Source organism: Alligator sinensis, unplaced genomic scaffold (assembly GCF_000455745.1).
Source record: "Alligator sinensis unplaced genomic scaffold, ASM45574v1 scaffold907_1, whole genome shotgun sequence".
NCBI lineage: Eukaryota > Metazoa > Chordata > Crocodylia > Alligatoridae > Alligator > Alligator sinensis.
The window spans coordinates 617347-638389 of record NW_005841925.1 but is presented as its reverse complement, the minus strand read 5'-3'; the positions used below and the strand labels follow the sequence as shown (position 1 = coordinate 638389).

General features: G+C 47.4%; 1 protein-coding gene and 1 long non-coding RNA gene across 2 annotated transcripts in view; one reads left to right on the top strand and one right to left on the bottom strand.

Annotated features, from left to right (window-relative positions):
* Positions 1–21043, bottom strand: part of LOC102385337 (ras-related and estrogen-regulated growth inhibitor-like) — a 30219-nt gene that overhangs the window by 3037 nt on the left and 6139 nt on the right. Inside the window, exons 2-4 of the mRNA XM_006019211.2 lie at positions 10299–10355; positions 4633–4706; positions 509–990 (exon numbers count right to left, since the gene is read on the bottom strand). Of these exons, the coding sequence (XP_006019273.1) occupies positions 509–990; positions 4633–4706; positions 10299–10355 (613 nt within the window). The remainder of the gene's footprint in view (positions 1–508; positions 991–4632; positions 4707–10298; positions 10356–21043) is intronic.
* Positions 13833–21043, top strand: part of LOC112549521 — an 8489-nt gene continuing 1278 nt past the window's right edge. The window contains exons 1-2 of the long non-coding RNA XR_003092965.1: positions 13833–13910; positions 15060–15155. This is a non-coding gene — a long non-coding RNA (uncharacterized LOC112549521). The remainder of the gene's footprint in view (positions 13911–15059; positions 15156–21043) is intronic.

Genomic DNA, 21043 nt, shown 5'->3' with positions numbered 1-21043 from the left:
CACCAGGGCCCCTCCATCCTGCTCTGCAATACCGCCTGGTAACCAAGGCCTGGGCTCCCACATGGCTCTAACACACAATCTTAACCTTTAGTCCCAATCCCAGTCCCACCTGGAGCAGAGCCTGCCAACAGCATAATGTATGGTGACAGTTTGTGACATAAGCAAAAAGTGGATAATGAGGAGGAAGAGCGCACCCTCTCAAACACATTTTCACTGCTCCCTCTAACCCAGGACATAAGCCTCCCCTCTAAGGCTTTCAATGTACAAAGCTAATGCACCAACCTTATCAAGCCACCCACCTTCTTGCCCATTCCCCTCTATGAAGCCAGCTTAGACTAGCACCGTGAACTTCCTGGAATACAGGCAGCTATAGTGACCCACCCTAGCTACTACACATGGGCTCTCAAGGCTGGCAAGGCCAGCAGCACTGTAGCCTGTCCATTGCTCGTTCAGGCTGCTCCTGTTCATCATTCACTTCCACCCCCCTGCCTGCACAAAGGCAGCTCACTCTGGTATGTAGTCCCTGAAGGAGTTGAAGCTCAGGCTTCTGCCACCCGAGTTGAGGGTGGAGTTAGCATGCATCCTGGGAATCTTCTCCATCAGCTTGGACACTGTCCTCCTCTTGAAGGAGCCGGGGGAGAAGTGCCCCTGTCTCATCAGCTCATGGTACAATGTGTTGAACACCATCACAGTCTCTTCGTAGCTGTCTCTGGTGGAGATCTCATAGAATGGATACTTCAGGGCTTTGGAGAGGTTCTCGCCATCCTCAGAGGATACCATCCTGTCAAACTGCAAGTCCTTTTTGTTGCCAATAATTACCACAGGCGGCTGGTCACTCCCACTGCTCCGCTTAGGGCTTGCATGGATGTGGTTGATGAGGAAGCAGAGCCTCATAACCTCATCAAAGCTGCACCTGTCAGTCACTGAGTACACCACAGCAAAACCGTCACCCCACTTGATCTTCTCCTCAATCTGCAAGGAGTCTTCTTCCTGGGGCAGGGAAAAGTAGAAAGCACAGCATCACCATCCCTGCCTGGCACCTCTACATGCAAGGAGCTCAAAGCACTAGTTCAGATACTTGGCTACAGCTTGCTCCTGTTCCTATTTGGGTCACCAGTAAAACTCCCAACAGTGTAGGATCAGGCCTCTGGAGCAGAGCAGGCTGTTGGCTTTGGATTAAATCTACTGGCACCCAATGAGGACCTGATAGATAATATCAAGGGATGTAGACAGGTTGTTTTATGTCCCACTGAGAGGCACCTGGGATGGAACACAGTGGCTGGCTACCAACAAGGCAACACAGGGCAGAAGCTGAATGCTCCGTCCAATGAAACTGCAGGTAGAAACTGTGGATCCACAATGGGATGGTCTTAGTCAAACTATGGCCCAGTTACAGGGGTGGCACCCCTAATTTCACAGTACCCCAAGATCACTACTGACAACTGTCTCTTGTCAAAGAGAACACATGTTCCTCCCATCAAGCAGGCAGCTCCTTCAGAAACAGCAACCCCTCACACTATGAAGGGGTATCAGTACTAGCTCAGGGCCAAGGGAGCACTACTGCCACTCCATGGAGCATGTTTAGGGCACACTGTCTATCCAAGAACTGCCAAGCATGATCCTGTGTAATGTACTGTGATGCTGAACAACACATACTGTAATGTTGTAACATGAACTACAATGCCAAGAAGCCTCCAGGGGACTGGAGGAAGGAACTCCAATGTACACTACAACTCCCAGAAAGCGGCAGGAGGGCAGGAAGAAATGGAAGGAGCATCATCGGAGCATGGGTCACCACAGCAGACCCGTGGTGAGAGAGTTGGAAGGAGTGGCGGGGCTAGGACTATGAGCTGTAGCAGGGGGACTCAGACATGGAGCCCAAGCAGATGGCAATTAAGTATTTTATGGGACCAGACTGGTTTGAAGCCCTCTGGAATTATGGAAAGGTTTAAAGTTCTCAAGTGTATACATCATAGTGTTAGTGTTTTCTACCAATAACTACTGGTTTCTACTGATTTCATCACAGTGTCACTATTTACTTCCTGTTACCCAGGTCCTAAGTGTATGTGCCTTAATGGTAATGTTTATTTACTTGTGTCTGTCCCTCTCTCCTTAGCCCACTGGCTTGTGACTCTAATCCCCAGCATCCCCTATATAAATGTGCCAGCTCCCTGTGCCAGTTCCTGGGGTTGCAGGGTTTGGTATACCTGCTTAGCTTGTAAAACATGACTGGCTGAAGGCTGTAGTGCCATTAATGCTGTTGGAAAGCCCATCAGTGTTGTGTCAGGAAATAGTGAACATAGTCACGGTGAAAATGGGCAGCCTGATTATGGAAAGCAAAACATCCCTGCTCCTAGTACTTTTACGGGCTTTTGTGTGCTCCTGACAAGAACTCTGTACCTCCTCCAGCTTGGCTCCCTAGGTTGTCCTTCAGTCTAGTGTTTTCTTCATCTTTCATTTATTCCAAACATTGCTGGAAATGGACTTGATCTAACCACACTGAAGTCACCGAACAGGCATGTTTGGACTTCAGCACATGGTAGATCAGGTCCAAGACAACCTCCCTCACTCACTGCTTCAACGACCTCGTCTTCCTCTTCTCCAACCCCTGCAATTGACCTCTGTATTTTGCTGCACAAAGTAAAAGCCTCCTCATCTCCCCTCCCTTGAAGTCCTGCATTATTTGCCTCTGCCCTACATCTCTGCCCCTTTCTTCTTATACTTAACTCCCTATACACCCCCAGTATTGCTCCTTCCTTGGTCTCCTCTTTCTCCACCTCTGGATTTGTCCCTTCTCCTGAGCCTCACCCTGTTCTTAAAGCAACCTCCTGTCCCTTGCTGGGCAATGAGACTTCTCCTTCAGACACACCTCCTCCCCGCCCTACACTGAACTTCTTGTTCTCCTGATGCTTTGATTTTGGTCAGCAGACAACTGTGAAGTCTTTGGCACAGGGACGATGCCTTTGCATATGCTCTGTGGGGTGCAATGTGCTGTCCACAGGGATTGGTTAGAAACTGAAGGAGCTCAAGAGACTGGATTAAAGTAGCTCCATTGATTTTAATTTAACTATGTAAACACATATAAATAAATACATGGATAAACCATACACCTAGGTCAGTCTAGACCTCTGGCTACTTGAAGTGCAGTACTAAATCCCTTACTCCAAAGGCCTTGTCCATTTGGGTCTTGGGTGGACCTTGGATATTTCCCAATGCTGCAGACAGAGTGGTGTTGTACCGTATACAGCAAAAGGAAAGAGAGAAAGAGAGAGAGACTAAATGGGCAACTTCAAATGACATGGCTGAAGTCCTATCAAGGGCAGTCTGATTAAATTAAATAGTGCAAAGGCAAAGTGGCATTCCCAGAACATTCTCACCCCACCCTTAGACACTGACTCCTAGCATCTCATTCAGGTCCCTATACATGGAGGACCAGAGCTGATGGGAAGGCAGTTTCCAGTTCACAGTGGATCTGCCCCAGAGCTGAGGGTCTGGATGGCACTTGATTTCCAGTTCATAAGAAACTGTCCTTTTTTTAAATTTGGTTTGGTTGCGAATCAGACAAAACACCAAATATACTCAGCATTCCCCATGGACTAGAAATTGAGAGCATTTTACTCTGGAAAGACCAAAGTAGAGCAGCTCCTCAGATTTTTTCAGCAGCTCCATGGAGTTGACATGCTCATCCATTTCACCACCGGCTGAGAGCAAGCAAGTTGATTTCATGGAGCAGCTAGGGGCCCTCAGTTGTATGTAGCTCCCAGGTAGTCCTGTCTGGGAGCTTCCCCAGAGCCACAGACCCTGGGAGCCCATCCTGTGGCTCTCAGGCTCTGAATCTGAGATCTGTAGCAAGAAGTCTAGAGCTATGGCTCCTTTTGAGGTTCTCAGATTTTTAGAACTTCCTCCTGCAGTGTCAGGAGCTGAACCCCTTTTGCAGTCAGGGCCCTCTGGGCTTTCAGGCTCCCACCTCCATGGCAGAGAGCCTGGAAGCTCTGGCATGGCGGTTTGGCCCAGAGCCGCATAATCTAAATCCGAGGGTTCTCAGCCTGGCTCTGTCAGGCCAGGGATTCTGCATTTACAGGGGCTGCAGCTCCAAGGCTCAGTGGCTAGGGCCAGGATCAAGTCCATTCAGGAGTCTCAGCTCTGGGGCAGACCCATCGGGCAGATGTTTCTTCAGGCAAGAGACTCTGGGAGCAGTCTGCCAGGGATTGGGGGTGGGTTCTGTTAGAACACTAATGTGGGATTGATGAAAACCTGAGGCATCGTGGACTCAATTAATTGACATTTTCTGATGAAATTTAATTCCGAGGGGAGATTTCAGGCTAGCCCTGTAAAACACAGCCTTAGAGTCAAGCATAAGTGTTGCCTTCACTATCCTCTCTCAAGGCCTCCTCGGCTGGTCCAGCCAAAGCATCCCTGCCCTCCACCACTGCTTGCTTGCTTGAAACATCGTGTGACAAGGCTCAGAAGACAGATGTGCACCCACAGTCTTTTTGAGGCTTAGCCTACACTGGAATCCACATACTGGGGCCAATGGCAAGAACATGGACTGAAAAAAGGATGCTGCCTCTTTGTGAATTCTTTCCAGTTAGTCTTTCCCAGCATCCATGAACGAAGAAACCATAACTGTACCTGTCCTGCCGTGTCGAGAATCTCAAAATGCACCATCTCCCCATCGATGACAGCTGTGTGTCTGTAAATCATCTCTGCAGAAGAACAAAAAAAGGCACGTGAAATGTCTCCTGACCCCTGCAGAGAGTAAGTGTGGACTTCAGCCAGCATAAGGTTGGCTAAGATTGTGCTATATAAGAAAGTACTGATAGCGTGGCAGATCAGACCCTGGCATGTCCTGATCACTGACAGAATGGTAACAACTGGATGCTTTCAGAGTGAACAGTCAAACTCACAACCCATCCCATCCCTGACTGCACTGAAGCTAATGGGAGCTTTGCCAATGATTTCAAAGGAAACCAGGTTGAGACCCTCTGTTAAACAAAATGGTGTCAGAACATAGCACCCCCACCTATGGTGAGAGGGTCATGCAGGCAGTTGTGGTGAAGTGCTAAGTGGCCCTGCTTCCCCCACATACACACTGCTCCCATATTGAAGTCCAAAACCACTCCAGATGTTGAAGTCATCAGACAGATTCTGACAAGTCTCGTTAGTTCATCTTCACCCGAGGGCATCGCTCTCTTGCTTTAAGATCAGGAAGGTGATAATGGAGCTGGTGTGTAGGGCGGGAATTGGGGAATTCCATGTGCTCTCAACTCTTGTAATGCATAGATCTGTTCCTGTTGCATGTTTTTGGAACGTTTTTCTGGACAGCTTTTTTCCACTTGTCAACAAAATATGTGTTTTCAAATCCCACCCTATCCTGCAGGCAAGCCAAAAGACTAGAGGTCTGTTGTCACATCTAATTCCATAGTAATCAATCGTAATGCCCCTAAACCAGGGCAGTGATATCACTACAGACCAAGTGGCCCTGGGGCACATGGAAAAAACATGTGGAAAAAAAAATACAAATCTCCCCAGCAATATGTATGGAGGCAAAGAGATACCAGAGGCAAAAGCAATAGCTTTTCCCTAGGTCCCCCTGGACCTCTTCCCTCCCCCTGCCTCCTGCCCAAGAAGACCTGCCTCTATCGGAGAGATCTAGCAGTGTAAATCAGTCACGGTGCTGATAGATGTGGGGGAAAAAAAATCCAGGGCTTTACCAGAAAAGGAACCATGTCCGTTTGAGCCTGTTCCCCAGCATCTATATAGCTCGCATGCTTTAGCAGAGCTTTTGGGCGCTTTTATCTAATAGCCAAGATGAAAGTAAAGGGCTGGGTTTTTTGTTTTGTTTTGGGTTTTTTGGGGGAGGAGGTGGAGACAGTGTTTCCACATCTGTAAACATCCTCAGTGTCAAAAACTATGCAGTCTAAGACCCACTGGTGTTGTCCATACTTTAAATCTAGCACTGGTGTAAGAACCTGATCTGCATTCACCGTGATACAGTAACATACTGACTGTAGCACTCAGGGTCTGTCTCAAAGTTTCCAGCAGGAACCTGTGGACTGCTGTATCATGTACAATCTGCCTCCAACTGTCTCTGTAGTTTAATTTAGCAAATGGAAAGCTGGAACATCCATGAGAGATTCCTGCAGTGCTTTCAAAATTAAGATTCATATGGATGAAACCATGTCTGTCCCAAACTGGCTACATGACTGGCTCTGCCTCTCTCCACCCTCCTGCCCATCTGAGAAAGAATGACTCTACAAAAAGAGGCCAGTGAGGCAAGGACTTGGACAAGGAAATGAAGATGAAAACCAAACTCAGGCCATGTTGGCTTTTATTCCATTGGAAACATGAGGTTGGGAATCACAGGAATGATCACAGTGTGACATATGCTAGAAATGAAAAGGATCAGGAGAGAATGACTCCACTGCAGGGGGGTTAAATGCCAACAGAGAGGGAGCTAAAAGCTATGAGGTCTTTCAAGCTATTTTTAAAAGCAATTCTTTCAGTTCTGCTTGTCAGCCCTGCTGGTACTCCTCACCCACTGCCTTCAACTTGCTGGTCTTTTAGATCGGGTCACATACATCTGGAACAACAGATCTTGCTTTTCTAAACAAGAGATAAAAGTTGCCTTGATGCATAGATCTGCACGGTTCTTTTGACATCAAATATGTAGTGAAATGCTTGAAACTTCTCTAATATATCCAAGATATAAACACCAAAACATTCTGCCTTGCAACAGTTTTGCAGAGACAGTGCCCTACAAAAGTGACCTTCCCCTTTATTTCAATAATAGTGATATTTGCATGAACAAAATTCTTGCCACTCCAGAGTTCATTTGCTACTGTTATGTAGACGGGGACACAGCAGTCTAGGGAACAGATCTCAGGATGGAATCAGGAATTCAAGTTGCTAGGAAGCTAGTACTTCTGAAAGTCAGGCCACCAGTCTGCCAGGACATGGTGGCAGATTGGTTAAGGCAGGGGCGGGCAAAATACAGCCCATGGGGTCCCTAAAACATTTAGAAAATTAATATTTATCTGCTCCTGGCTGCCTGTCAAAGATGACAGGAGACAGGGGCAGTAGGCCCCAAGGGAAAGTCAGCAGCAGGAACCAGCACCCCAGCCCCACCCCACTCCCTGCCTTCCTGCCCCCACACTGTTCTAGCACCACATGGCTGCAGGCAGCATCACCAGACCAAGGAGCATGGGCCTGTGCCGGTACAGGGGGGAGAGAGAGAGAGAGAGAGAGAGAGAGAGAGAGAGAGAGTGTGTGTGTGTGTGTGTGTGTGTGTGTACACACACGTAGGGAGGGACTGTATGCGCGTGCGTTCATAGGGTGAGTACCATATGCACACCCCACCATACAGATGCACCCACACCCCTCACTCACACTGCCATCCACGCAGACCCTCACACATACACCCCCTCACAGCCCAGCCACCTTTCCCCACACAAACCCCATACCCACCCACACCCCACATATCCACACACACCCAAATGCTCCCTCACTCTCCACCCCCCACACCTATCCACCCCCACAGACCACAAACCCCAGACACACCCACACCCCACATACCCACAGCCCCCCACAAACCTATACCCACCCCCCACAACATACAGGAGTAAGACTTCATTTTAAGCTATTATATATAATCACCTCTATGTACACTATACAAACACATGTAAACCAGGACAAAAATATTTTCTGAAATCAAATTAATGAATGTTGTAGATATGCGCTTTTTACAATATAATTTGGTATTTTTCTGGTTCTGAGATGGCAAAACCCCTTGCTGAAAGGAGTACTCCTGGGGGTAAGGGACTTCAGGGCTATCCATCCAGCCCTTGACAGCTTGCCAAAACTTGTTAAGTGGCCCTCTGCCCAAAATAATTGCCTGCCCCTGGATTAAGGCATCTTGCTACAGACACAGGTTTGGGCCCTGTTCTGGGTTTGTGCTAAAAACTGTCCCCAGTCAACCTGGCTATATAGGCACACCTGGAAGGTTTTCTTGGTGACATCTTTTATTCGGCCAGCTACTTCATTGGGAGAGATGTTAGACAAGCTTTTGGGCACTAAGTGCCTTTCCTCAGGTCTGAGAAAGCAGCAGATGCAGCCCAAGCTAAATGCCAGGTAGATCAATGAATTGTGTTTAACTCCCATTAAGCGAAAATAATAATTAAAAGAAGGGGAACAAGGTAGTAAAGCAAAAGTAATTGCTCTACTTGGTATTTAGCTTAGGCTCTACCTGCCTCTTTTCCAGACCTGAGGAAAGACATTTTCTGTCTAAAAGCTTTTCTAACATCTCTCCCAACTCTTCCCATATCTCTTCTAACTACTGTTTCAACCAGTTGACCCAATAAAAGATACTGCCAAACAAACCTTGTTTCTCACATATTCCCTGGACCATCACAGCTACAACATAATTCTCACCTTACTGCAACTTGGACACCTGGTCATTCAAGCTGTGAAGTGACCATATATGTCGAGAGCCACATCACTCCCTTGTGTAAGCACAGCATAGCAAGTGCTGTGCTTAAACAACACTAGCTCGACAAGTCATTTAACTCAGGGAGATCTTTACCTTGACTTTGAGGTAAGAGCCTACCTTGTTCCGAAAATCTTGGCTCTGGTCTCCATTCCTGCCTCTGATTCACTTTGGGATAACACCTCCCAACCTGCCTTGCAGGAGTTCTCTGAAGTCCTGCCAAGGCAGAGCATAATTCTTCATGTCTTGGTGTGGTTTTCTGGCAGTAACATCAAAGGTGTTTTAGCCTTTGTCCCTACCTATAGAGCGTACTCTTTTGCTCTGACCTCTCAAACCTGTTCAAACACAGCTACTGAAGTCATTAGAACAGAGAACAGGAAGGGAGTTTCTTGGTCATCAACTCCAGTTCCCTGCAGCCATGTCAGAGAATCCCTTCTAGCAGCTGATCTTTTTGTCATCAAAAACCACCTGCTCCTGTTCTTGGACTCCGGCCTTGGCTTTCACATAAAGTTTAACCTTTACACTCTTGACCTTCACCATGCTCACACTTATGACCCCCACCCTCAATCCTGATATAGTCCCATCCTCACTCATGCCCCAAGTCCTTTCCCCTGTCTTTCCCTGTGCTCTTGCCAAATCTTCCATAGATCCCTTTGTCTCATCTCCCAGCCTCAAGCCTTCAGCCACTTATGCTCTATCTTCACCTCCTCAACTCCCTGCTCTCTTCCTTCAAACCCACCTGTGTAAATGTTTTTCCCTTATCCCTATTCCTTCTTCTGAGCATGTGGTCTCATCTCATTTGGACTGCAAGCTCTCCGGGGGAAGGAACCCCGTGTATTCTGTGAAGTGTCCAATGAGGATGAAGCTAGACTGTTCTCAGTGGTGACAGATGACAGAACAAGGAGCAATGGTCTCAAGTTGCAGCAAGGGAAGTTTAGGTTAGATATTAGGAAGAATTTTCTCACTGGAAGGGCAGAAAAACACTGGAACAGGTTACCTAGAGAGGTAGTGGAATCTCCATCCTTGGAGGTTTTCAAGACTTTACAAAGCCTTGGCTGGGATCATCTAGTTGGGGATGGTCTGGCTTTGAGCAAGGGGTTAAACTAGATGACCTTCTGAGGTCCCTTAGAACCCTAATTTTCCCTGATTCTGTATCAGGTGTTTGTGGTGCGAGTTACATACTTTATCAGGCCACAGTAAGCAGCTCCAAGTGAAAGAAATAAGCAGCAGACAGAAAGGAATTCCCGCAGGAAAAGGGATCCTGCCTTTGTGAAAACTTTCTCCAGTCAAAATAAACAAGGGAAGCAAAATAAAGAAAACATAGGATGGGTAAGGAAAGAGCTGGGCTGTTTTGAAACCAGAACATTTCTTTTCCATGAGGCAGCAGCTACTTCCTACATGAATTGCAGAAAACAGAAGAATTTCTAGCATCCCCACCCTTCCAAGCCCAGTGCCTACACACCAAAACATGGCCCAGCAAATAACATGGCTTGAAAAGAGTGACCTACATTTTTATTGGCTCATGATTTTCCATATCCAACTTGGGCTCCTGTAAAAAGGCCTGGTATTCAGAAGGTAAGTGCTCAAATTGAACATCAAGCAAACAATGGAGGTCCTGGATATCGCTAGACATGTTTTAATTGAGGGGCTGAATGCCTTACTTCCCCAAAAGAAAGCCAGCCTTGTCCCCAGATGCCTTCAGGATAACTCAGCAATTCCCATACAGTATCTGGCACAATGGAGTTTACCCAGGCTATCATAATATAAATCACAATAATAGCAGCAGTAGTTGAATAATAAAGACTTCACTTACCTAGAGTAGGGTCATAGTCCCCAATGAATCTTTTGGTGATGAATCTTACTGTTAAAGCTGTATGACAAGAAACAAAAACAAAGAAGAGTTGCAATTAACCAAGAAAACTCAATAAAACACTGATAAAAAAATAATTCGTTTTTCTGCACACTCCTGAGCACAGACCTGATGAAAGAAATTGAGAGCAGGAAGTCTAGCAATTAGGGGCCGGGTCTGGTCCAAAAAAATACTTAAATTGGGAAGCGGTCAGGGTCAGGGAAGCTATTCCAAAGCTTGGACAGAAGTAATACACAACCAGAAACAATTCAAGTCTCTGTTCTAACACCACACAACACTGACACCTGAAGGGATAAGGGGCAAGGAAGGGCATGAAACAGTGGCAGCTTGGGGCTGTAAAGTCTAGACAACCCAAGCACACCAGGCTTAGAAGTAGATTGGAAAGGATCTGATGGTAATGCTTTGTCATTCTCCCTCTGCAAATCCAACTCCCTGACTTGCTGATTGTCAGAGAGGTGCAGAGATAGCCTTGCCAGGTTCTCTGCTTAGCTCCAGTTAGTAAAGTACTTGATCATGAACTTAGAGCTAGGTGGGCTGCTTCCAACACACAGAACTGGAATGTGCCCAGCAGTCTGTTCTCCTGATTTGGTCAGGGGGCAGGAGGGGGAATGAGAAACTGGGTCTGCATAATCCAACACTGTTTGTATCAAGGAGCTACTTTACAAATACAAGTCTTCAAGGAAGGAACTGGATGTGTCCCTCATGTATGGTTGGGATCCTTGTAGAAACCATGAGGTGGACTCCTATGGGCTGTGCCAGGCAGAGGGGCAGACTCCATAACTGTAATGCTCCCCTCATGGCCTTGATGGTGCATAGGCACCTCAATACAGATATGACTTAAACTGTGCCCTGACTTACAGGGCTACTGATTTCAGTGGGAGGAATATGTTGTGGTAAAGTTGGCTCATTCTGCCTCATAGCACTTTTCTTACTGCTTGCATTTGTGCAAAAATATCTTAAGTAACCCCAAATGCAATAATAAAAGAAAATCAAACTGTGCCTTATAAAAGTCAACTTAAGGCAGGACAGTGGAATTTGTTGAGTGCCTTAGCAGCAGGCAAAACACTAAGATGTGTGGCTTTGCTGGCTCTACCAGTGCTTCACATTCCTGTTTCTTGGTCTGTGAGCACATTGTATATTTTAAAAATCATCTTTCATAGGTGATGCTGAGGAGGATGTTGGGTATTTTTTGCTACTTAATGACCTAACTCTTGTTCAGCTCTTCTGGGTATGTTGATTTCTATTAGCCCTCCAAAGGGGAAGGAGCTGCACATTTTGAGCTGCTACAGGAAGATGGAAAATACTAAGGCTGTGCGAAGCTTCAGGTGCTGATTCGATTCCGAAGAGATTAGACCTGATTTGGTGGCCGAATCCGAATAGAATCAGGGGACCAATTAAAAGGTCTGAATTGATTTGAAGCTCTCCGAATCTTCACTGGCAGTCCCCAGTGACTGCAGCAGGGAGCTGCAGCTGGATTCGATTCGGCTGCTGCTGAATCTCCGAACCAGATGAGGCCAAATTGATTCGGGACAATGATTTGAATCACCAAATCGAATTACTGTCCCCTGAATCAGCTGAATCTGAAGCAAATACTAGCCACTTTGCACAGGTCTAGAAAATACCTTTAAAAAGTCCCTCTAGGACATGGCACAGCTCTCTAGAATGACAAGTCATAAAACCACAAGCCAGTACTTTGGAGGTATCCATGACAATTTGGTGGGTGTCAGTCCAGCTCTGAATGCCACGTGGGACAATCCTTATGTATATATACACATTTATGGACATTCACAGACCCTAGCTCTGTGGAAGTCAATGGCATAACTCCCCCTGGTTTCAGCAAGGCCAAGATTTCAGCCATAAATTTTTATGACCAGAACATAACATAACGATCAATCTAATCTGACCTCTTGCATAACATAAGGCAAGGCATTTCACATAGCAGTTCCTGGATTGAATATTATAGTTAAGCAAAGAAATCAGAGTGTACAGCACAGAATCATTCAAATGTTATTCTAGGAACGGCTCTGAAATGCAGATAAATAAAACAGGCTTTCCTCATATGTGCTATTAATAAATGGTGTCTTATGGCCCTGACCTTGCAAAGACTTAGGTACATGCTTAACTTTACATCTGGTGAATAACTTCAGCAACTTGAGTGCAACTACTTCCTAAGCCTTGTAACAAGACTGGTACTGCAAGGGCAGCTGTCACATCCTCTGGTGGCTACTCAGCTCCTGCTCCACTCTAACTGTAAAGTCCCTCCATTCGCTCTTTCCTAAATAATAATAATAAAACTTGTAGAGGGAGACTGCCCAAGGGTCTTAGGGCAAGCCACAATCTATCTCCTTTACTCACAGATCCTTCTTGGACCCCGCTACTCATACTCAATCCTTCCCACTATATGGGCCCTCTTGACCCATACATGCCTCCCAAAAGTACCCACTACCTTATGGGCTAATCACAGCCTCCAAACCTCCCCTACAGCCTTGCAGGTGTTTCCAGTCATCCCTTAGGCAGGCACCTTCCCCCACACCACTAGACCATTTTAGGCCTCTTAATCCCTTGTTGGGGCCCTGGCTTTCCCAGCTTTCGCTCCCACTGCTGTGGCTGGTCCCTTTGGCCTAGACCAGGGGTGGGCAAAATGTGGCCTGTGGGCTGGATGTGGTCCACCAGGTCATTCTATTCAGCCCATGGGGCACCTAAAAATTTTAGAAAATTTAAATTTATCTGCCCCTGGCTGCCTGTCATGCAGCCCTCGATGGCTTGCCAAAACTCAGTAAGTGGCCCTCTGCCCAAAATAATTGCCCGCCCCTGGCCTAGTCCCACACTGCACCAGGTCTCGCTCCTCAGGCTCCAGCCCTTTACTCGCCCTCTTGGGTTCTTATTTCTGGCCTGCCTGGGCTGTGGGCCCTCTGGCCATAATCTCTACTTCTTTCTGGGCTGTGGGCTCTCTAGCCTTGTTTCTGCCCTTCTTGGACTTGTGAACCCTCTGGCCCCAATCTCTTCCCCTTTCTGGGCTGTGAGCTTACTAGTCCTGTACCTGCCCCTTATGGGCCATGCGTCTTTGATCCTTGTTTTGTCTCTCCCAGGCTTTTCTCTCTCTGTTGCTGCAATCAAGCCGCTGCCCTCTGGCAGGATTCAAAACAGCCACGTACCCCTCAGGCACTGTATCACTGGGACCTCCTCTCACCCCTTTGTAGTCCCACCCAAACTGCTGGTTAAACTCTAACATACATAAGTATGGCTATAACCTAATCCTCTAAACCTACTGACTCCCTAATACAATTATCATCCATACTGGTTCTAATTCCCTGTCAGTCCCCAGCTCCCTACTTGCGGCTCAAGAGGCATAGCACAGGGGTTTTCAACCAGGGAACACTTCTGCCGATTGGCCACTGGGGCATTCCCCCCCCCCACTCGACAACTGGTTGATTGCGGGGGGGGCGGAGAACCAGGAAGTACTCCTTCCTTCTTGACCAGCCGCTGGGGGTATACTGACCCAAAAAGGTTGAAAACCCCTGGCACAGCAGGATCTCACTCAGACATCATCAACAGGTATCTCCCAGCAGAGCTCCTTTCCCTTCAGCCTCTAGGACCAGACTGTTTGCTCCGGGTCTGGCCTAGGTTTATATGCCACTAGAGTTCTGCTCTTTTCACCATGCATCCCCCTTCCCCACTGCCAAGTGGCTGAGACATAAAAACCATGGCATTAATTGCCTCTGGGCCACTCAGCAGCAGGGGGGGCCAGCAGGGGGGGCAGGGGGAAGCACAACACAAAGAGCAAAATTAAAGGTGCCCCTGCACCACGAACTTCCACTGTGATTTAGGTAGGTCCCTACCTATAGCAGCAGAACTAATACTGCCGTAGGTCTTTTGCTGCTTCCCCAGGTTACTCTCCTGTTGTTATATTGCTGTGCTGCCAGAACAGCAATAGGCATATCTCATTTAAGGATCTCTGGCTGCTTATCCCTTTACAGGTAGCCCCACTCTTGATTGCCTGGGCTCGGTTTGACTCCATTTTCTCTCTCTCAGTAACAGGAGCCAAAGGTTCCCTAGTACAGCCTCAAGATTATCATGAGATTCTTTGTCAGGGTGAGCTCTTGACCTATAACAGTGCGGTGACAGAACTGCACCATCAGTACACATTTCAGTACTGTTTAATGCTGTATATGTACATGTCAGAGAGTGAGTAAATTCTGCTAAATACATTGTCACAAGGACATGAAAAAGGAAAAGAAAGACAGTGAGATCAAATGGTAGAACGCCACATATACAAATTAAATTAATCGAAGGCTCAGTTTAGAATGAGATGCCTTTGCAATATCTGTATTTGCCATAATAATGTGGGTTTAGCAAACAAAAGGGGGAAAAGACAGTTCCAAGTTTGGTCCTGTTTATACTTGGCTATAACACTTCAAAAAGAAAAAAAAATCATCATGAAATGAGCGCTAGAAAAATAGCCCAAAGCTCTTTTCCTCCTCCTCCTGTGAGGAGTGAGATGTCTATGACAGCAAACACACTGTACACATGCTTCATTTATGCCTGGGAACTTGTATCCACAGCCCAGGGAAGCCAAGGGCAATCAGAGGTGTTGTTTTAGCCTAACCCTTTTAAGGGTCCCAGGCCCTGGTCCTTCAGGGGGAGCTTACTAAACCAAATGAATGCTAGTTGTGAAAATGTCTCTCTTCTTTTTGTATTTCATAGCTGAGTAGACCCAGAAGCAAAAACAAAACTCAAATAAGTCAGCAGCCTTTTTTCTCTAATGACTACGCTAGTTAGGAACAGCCACAGCAGTGAAATGTAAGTAATTAAATGTCTGTTATTCAATTAATAGCTCTCAAGACAAATACAGGAGCTCAGAAGGCCTAACATTTGGTGTCAAGTTTAACTCTAGACTGAACCAAGGGTAAAGCCTCCTGCTTAAGCCCTGGCCTCTTAGGTCCCTCCAAACAGCCTGGGTGCCCTTTTCCCCTCTTCCTGCCATGGCAAAGTACTTACTTCTGTCCTGTCTTCTAGTTTGTTTGCTCTGAACAAGAAAGACTCCAAGGCAGCCCTGGAAAGGGAGCATCTCCGAGCAAAGCCCTCCTAAGTGAAATGGCAGGTTGGTGGAGGCAGGTAAACAATACAGCAAGCTGGAAACTGAGTCAGAGTCTTTTTGAGGCTTGCTATGATGGGTTATCAGGTGACAGAGCAAATCTCTGGAGGGAGTGAAAGCCACCTAAAGATTCCTAGACAACAGCATCTCCAACAGTCAAGAGAAAGAGAAATTCACTCACCAACTTACATAGAGTCTTGAGACCCAGCTGCCTACAGTTCATAAGCTTTCTGGGAAGAGCAATGAGGGTGGCTTTAATGCTGGTTTGAAGTTCTGGGGACTCAACCTTTGCCTTCAGACACAGAACAGACAGAAGGGGCCGCAGGAGTGCAAGATGCTCCACAGCTCCCAGCCCTGTCCACGGTCTTCATCCTCCAATGGGAGGTATAACCTCAAGAGCGCAGGCAAGTTCCCAGGGAATGCAAAGGAAAACTGAACATGAAGGCTCAACAGACATCTATTAGTTAAGGGTATTTTTTTCCTGCCTGCTTGGACTTTGACCAAGTGCGTGGAACAGCCTTCAGCCACTCGCTCTTCACTGGAATTAATACTTAAGTATCACTGCCTAGAACAGAGGGGCTAGAACAGAGGCGGGCAAAATATAGCTCGCGGGTTGGACCCAGCCTGCCAACTGATTGGATCCGGCCTATGGGGGGCACCCTTCAATTGATTCAATCCCACCCGTGGCTTCTCCAGCGGTGCTCCGCATGGGGCTGAGTCCAGCCCAAGGTACCCCATGCTGCACTCCAGCCCATGCCCACCAGCCCGGCCCTGTCCGGCCTGCACAACTTCTGCAGCGGCTACTCCCAGTGCGGCTGCAGCCTCCTAGATGCTGCTCCACTCCTCTTGCCTCCAGAGGCTGCTCCCCCTCCTTCTATGCCACTTGGGGCTGGAAGGAAGCTTCAGCTTGGCAGCTCCTGCCCTGTATGCAGGGCTCTGGCTCCAGCTCCTAGCTGCCTTCCACCCACTCTGCCTGCCAGGCATGGGCAGCTACGTGGATAAAAGGTGGCTGGGAGCTGGAACCAAAGCCATGTGCACTGGGGCAGGAGCCACCTGGCTGAAGCTTCCTCCTGGCCCAGAGTGGCGCAGCAGGACCAGGAGGAGGAGCAGCCACTGGAGGCAACAGGAGTGGAATAGCACCCAGGCAGCTGCAGCTCCTCTGGAAGCTGTGCATGCTGGCTGGGGCGGGGCCAGCAGGCATGGGCTGCTCTAGGTAGGAATGACTAGGACTCAGCCCCAGGTGGAGTGCCATGGGGGCAGCCATGGACTGCATCACCTGGGTGAGCTCTGCTGCATGTGCCCCCTGCTCCCTCCTCCCTCCCCTCACCCCTGGCTGGCTCCCAGGACCTAGTGCCAAGACAGCCCCTCCACAAACACACATGTGCACCCCCCCGAACCCCCTATCTTGCTCACAAACACTGCTCCCCACCTGCCGCCCATCCCACAAAGGGAGTTTTGGTGAGTTGTTGCAGTCGTGGGCAGGGAGAAGTACTGATCTGGCCCATGACAACTCATCTGGCCCCCAGGGCCCAAATAATTTCCCACCCCTGGACTAGAACCAGACAGAGAGCTGGTAATAGCACAGGAGGGATCCAACCCCCACATACATATGGGGTACAATTTCAAAAGGGAACATCATGGGCCTACCAGGGCTCCCATGCAATCCGATGAAGGTGTAGCTTGCCTGTTTTCCCTGAGTGGGAGGGATGACCGATAAACACAGGGAAAAGAACACGTTGAAATTCACAAACTGCTTCCCCAGCAAGCTGGGAGGACAAGCCAGCTGGCTCAGAAAGGATGGGTCTGAAGAGGAGGGAAAGGCAGGCAGTTATGACTTTAAATACAAATCTCCAAGGAGCAGGATATCACATCGCAGGGAGGAAACCTCCAATAAATAAGGGAGGAAGGAGCCAGCTAATCACAGATCACATCTAAAGGGAAGGCTACATCTCACATTAAAAGAAGCATTAGGTTAATATACCAAGCCCAGGCATCAAGGTGAGGAGATAGCAGCTTTCCTACACATATACAGCATGGTTGATGGTCTACACCAGGGGTATCAAAGATATGGCCCATGGGCTGAATCCAGCCTAGAGAGCCATATCATCTGGCCCCTGGTGCTGCCTGTGGGTCTCAGTGACCTACAGGCAGCTTGCAGAGTGGGCTGGATGGCCCCACACAATGCCCGCAGAGTGGTCATGTGCAGCTCCAGGACTGTGCTGCATGCACGGGGCCTCTGGCGCAGCCAGAGCAGAACCAGAATGCAGGGCCAGTCTGGCCTGCAGACCAGCCGTGCATGCTGGATCAGTTTGATACCCTTGGTCTACGCAGACTCCACAAGGTCCTGTATAGTTCTGGTCTAGAATGTGCTGGGGAGGTCTTTTAGCTGCTCTAGAATCCCACTCTGGAAGGCTTCCTCTGATGGGACCTCCACAGTCATGGGAGCAGTGGAGGACAAATACAACATACTGGGAAAAGGAAGCATTTTGGTGAAACAGCCAGCAGATAGCTACTGTGACATCCCAAAAGTGCCTTACCGAGGATGCAACAAGATGAGCTTAGGGCTCATGAGAGTAGGGGAAGCCAGATACTCAAGTCATTTCCTTAGTGTCACCCATGACTTGGACACCCTAACGGAGCAGCACAGCTACATTTACTGTTTCCGTTGTTTGGCACTGTATATACTTGGCTTATACAAGGAGTTGGAAATCATTTTAAGGGGCCTGGGAGAAGGCTTTATATGCCATGGGTTTATATGCCATATTACATGCAAGAACTTAGCTGCCCTGTAAGAAAAATTAGGAAGTTTGTGAGGTGATGATGGCAGTAGTGCCACGGGAAAATATGGGGGAGGGCACGGGGGAAGAACATGCAGGTGGTGAAATATGTCACAGCTTCATTAGTGTCAGTAGAGCCAAGACAATTTATACCAGCTGAGGATCTGTCCCCAAGATTAAAGGTATGAAGGCACAGCCCGTATGGAGGAAATGACTGTAATTATGTTCTTTACAGTCAATGGGGAAGTCAGCACTAAGCAAAGCTATTATTAACTTACTATTTGAAGTACAGCACACAGTCACACAGATGGCCATAGACAGGGGACACAGAGAGCAAAGTGGGACACAGCAGACAAACACTCTCTGTCTGGGAAGGGATAATTACGAGAGCACCAAGGTCAAGGCGCGTAAGTGGTTTGGCGGGCAACCCTGCAGAGGCATGGGGTGGGGACTTGTTTGTGCACCATAGTTGTGGTTAAGGCCTGGACCAAACAGAAACTGCACATTCCAGCCATTGGGGAATAGGGCTGGAGAACTTGCCCAGGATGGGACAGCGACAGCAATAAGGCTCTGTCACTGCACCTGAAAGAACAATGGGCCTCCGAAACAACGGTGCAAACACAAAAAGGATTTTCAAAGGTCTTGACTCTACCTTGCCAGGGCTTAGAGCACAACCAAGGAGGGGGAATAGAGGGCATTATCTTGCTCCCATACTATTCCATGGCTATATTCCCATTGTCTACAATGGTACAGGCTTAAGGCATAAAGCTGCATCCTCCCAAGCTGAGGGCAGGAACAGCCCAGCTGATAGGGATGCGGCAGGCACTGCCGGAGCGGCTGGAAATACAAAGAGCTTCCTTTGGTCCCATGAGACATGAGCATTGCAATGGGCTTTTCATTAAGTAAACTGGTGTTCACATTGTACAGAGAGATTCATTACAACCCAGCTGTGAGGAATATATTAATTTTTAATTCACAGATGGTAGTTAACTCAGAGTGTTTTTTAAAAGAAGGTGTCAGGAGTACAAAGGTGTCAGGGAGGAATCTGATGCAATTTTCTATCCTTACTATAGCCACTATCAGGAAGACAGCTCTGTATTGGTAGACTCCTGAATCTGCATATAGCCTCACTGATATTAGTAGGGCCATGTAGTGAGGCATGGATGGGCTGTAAAGTTACTTACAAAATTAGGAATTTATATTTATCCATGACCTGAGCCAAATATATTGAACATCTTCCATAATGGAAAAGCCTCATAAAACTTAAGAGGGTAGATATCTAGAGCAACAACTCTAAATAGATACCAAAAAAGGCTTTTTTGGTGGTATCTTTTACTGGACCAACTGTATAGTTGGGAGGGTTGTTTGACAAGTTTGGGGCACAAAGAGCCCTCCTCTAAAAACCTACAGAGTCAGACGACTGCTGACACCCCACTGAATATTGTTGTTTCCTACAGAACTAAATGCAGAATTATAGCCCAGAAGGAAAATTCCAGAGGTGGTTTTTACAGTTCTATAGAAATGGAAAAATTCCCTCAAATTCCATGGGACTCTTCCCAGGAATGTTATCAAAGTAAATATCCATGTATTGTTTTTAGAAATACAGGCCATTATTCAGCAAGGAAATCCACGTTAGCCAAAACAAGAATGCCAACCCATATAATGTCATTTCACGTTGCAGAATATTTCATGTTTTTCTTAAAGCTCCAGCTTCTGGACCTATGTGATTAGAAGAGCTCAGCTTTAGTTAAAAATAAACCAGTTCCCCAGGGCGCCTCTTGGGGTAACAAAGAACAATGGTCACAAACTGACAAAGAGCAGATTTAGGCTAGATATCAGGAAAAACTTCTTCACAGTAAGGGTGGCCAAGTTTGGAATGGGCTTCCAAGGGAGGTGGTGCTCTCCCCTACCTTGGGGGTCTTTAAGAGAAGGCTGGAGAGGCATCTGGCTGGGGTCATCTGACCCCAGCACACTTTCCTGCCTAGGCAGGGGGTCAGACTCGATCTGTTGAGGTCCCTTCCAATCCTAGCATCTATGAATCTATGAAGTTTCTAGCCCTTGTGATTATGAAAAAGAGCTTGAAAAGGAGGACTCTATAGGCTCAAAACCCAGAAGGAAAAACAGGACCCACCATTTTTAGCATCTCAATTTTTCAGTCTTGGTCTTCGACTTTTGAATGGCTGAAGTTGGCAATACCTGCACCCATCTGAGCCCCAGTGACTTCAATAGGTCTTTGCGTGAGCACAGGAATCCGTCCCTATGAAGCACTTTTACAGGACTGGATGCCAAACTATTCCTTTTCATTCTGGCCATCCAGACCCAAAAGTTTCACTGTGGTTTAACTTAAATCAGTTAAAGATGACTATAAGCCAAACTGACTTTTCCCTCCTCCATGTGCAGTCTTGTGCAGTTTAACTATGGCTCATTGCTGTTTAGCTTAAATTTAGTCCCAATGACTAAACCCAAACAAGCCTGGTTTAAAACAAAAATCAGAGCCTTTTGCACTGATTCCACTTAACTGGTTTTATAACTGCACCTTAAAGCACACAAGAGCAATTTCCTCATATAGAAAAGACCTAAAATGCCTGGTGGCTTACGGGGATGATAGGTAGGCATGTGAGGGCCTGACAGCACGTGAAGGGGAAGGTCAGTTATTACTATGTCAGTTATGGGTGGATCAGACTGCCAAGAGGCATGTGGGAATTGAGAGAGAAGGGAAAGACACAGGAAGAAATGCACTGTGAATGAACTAAGGGAGAGAGGAGAGAGAAACAAGCAGGTACAGAACTGAAGATGGAGTCTCATGAGAACTTAGC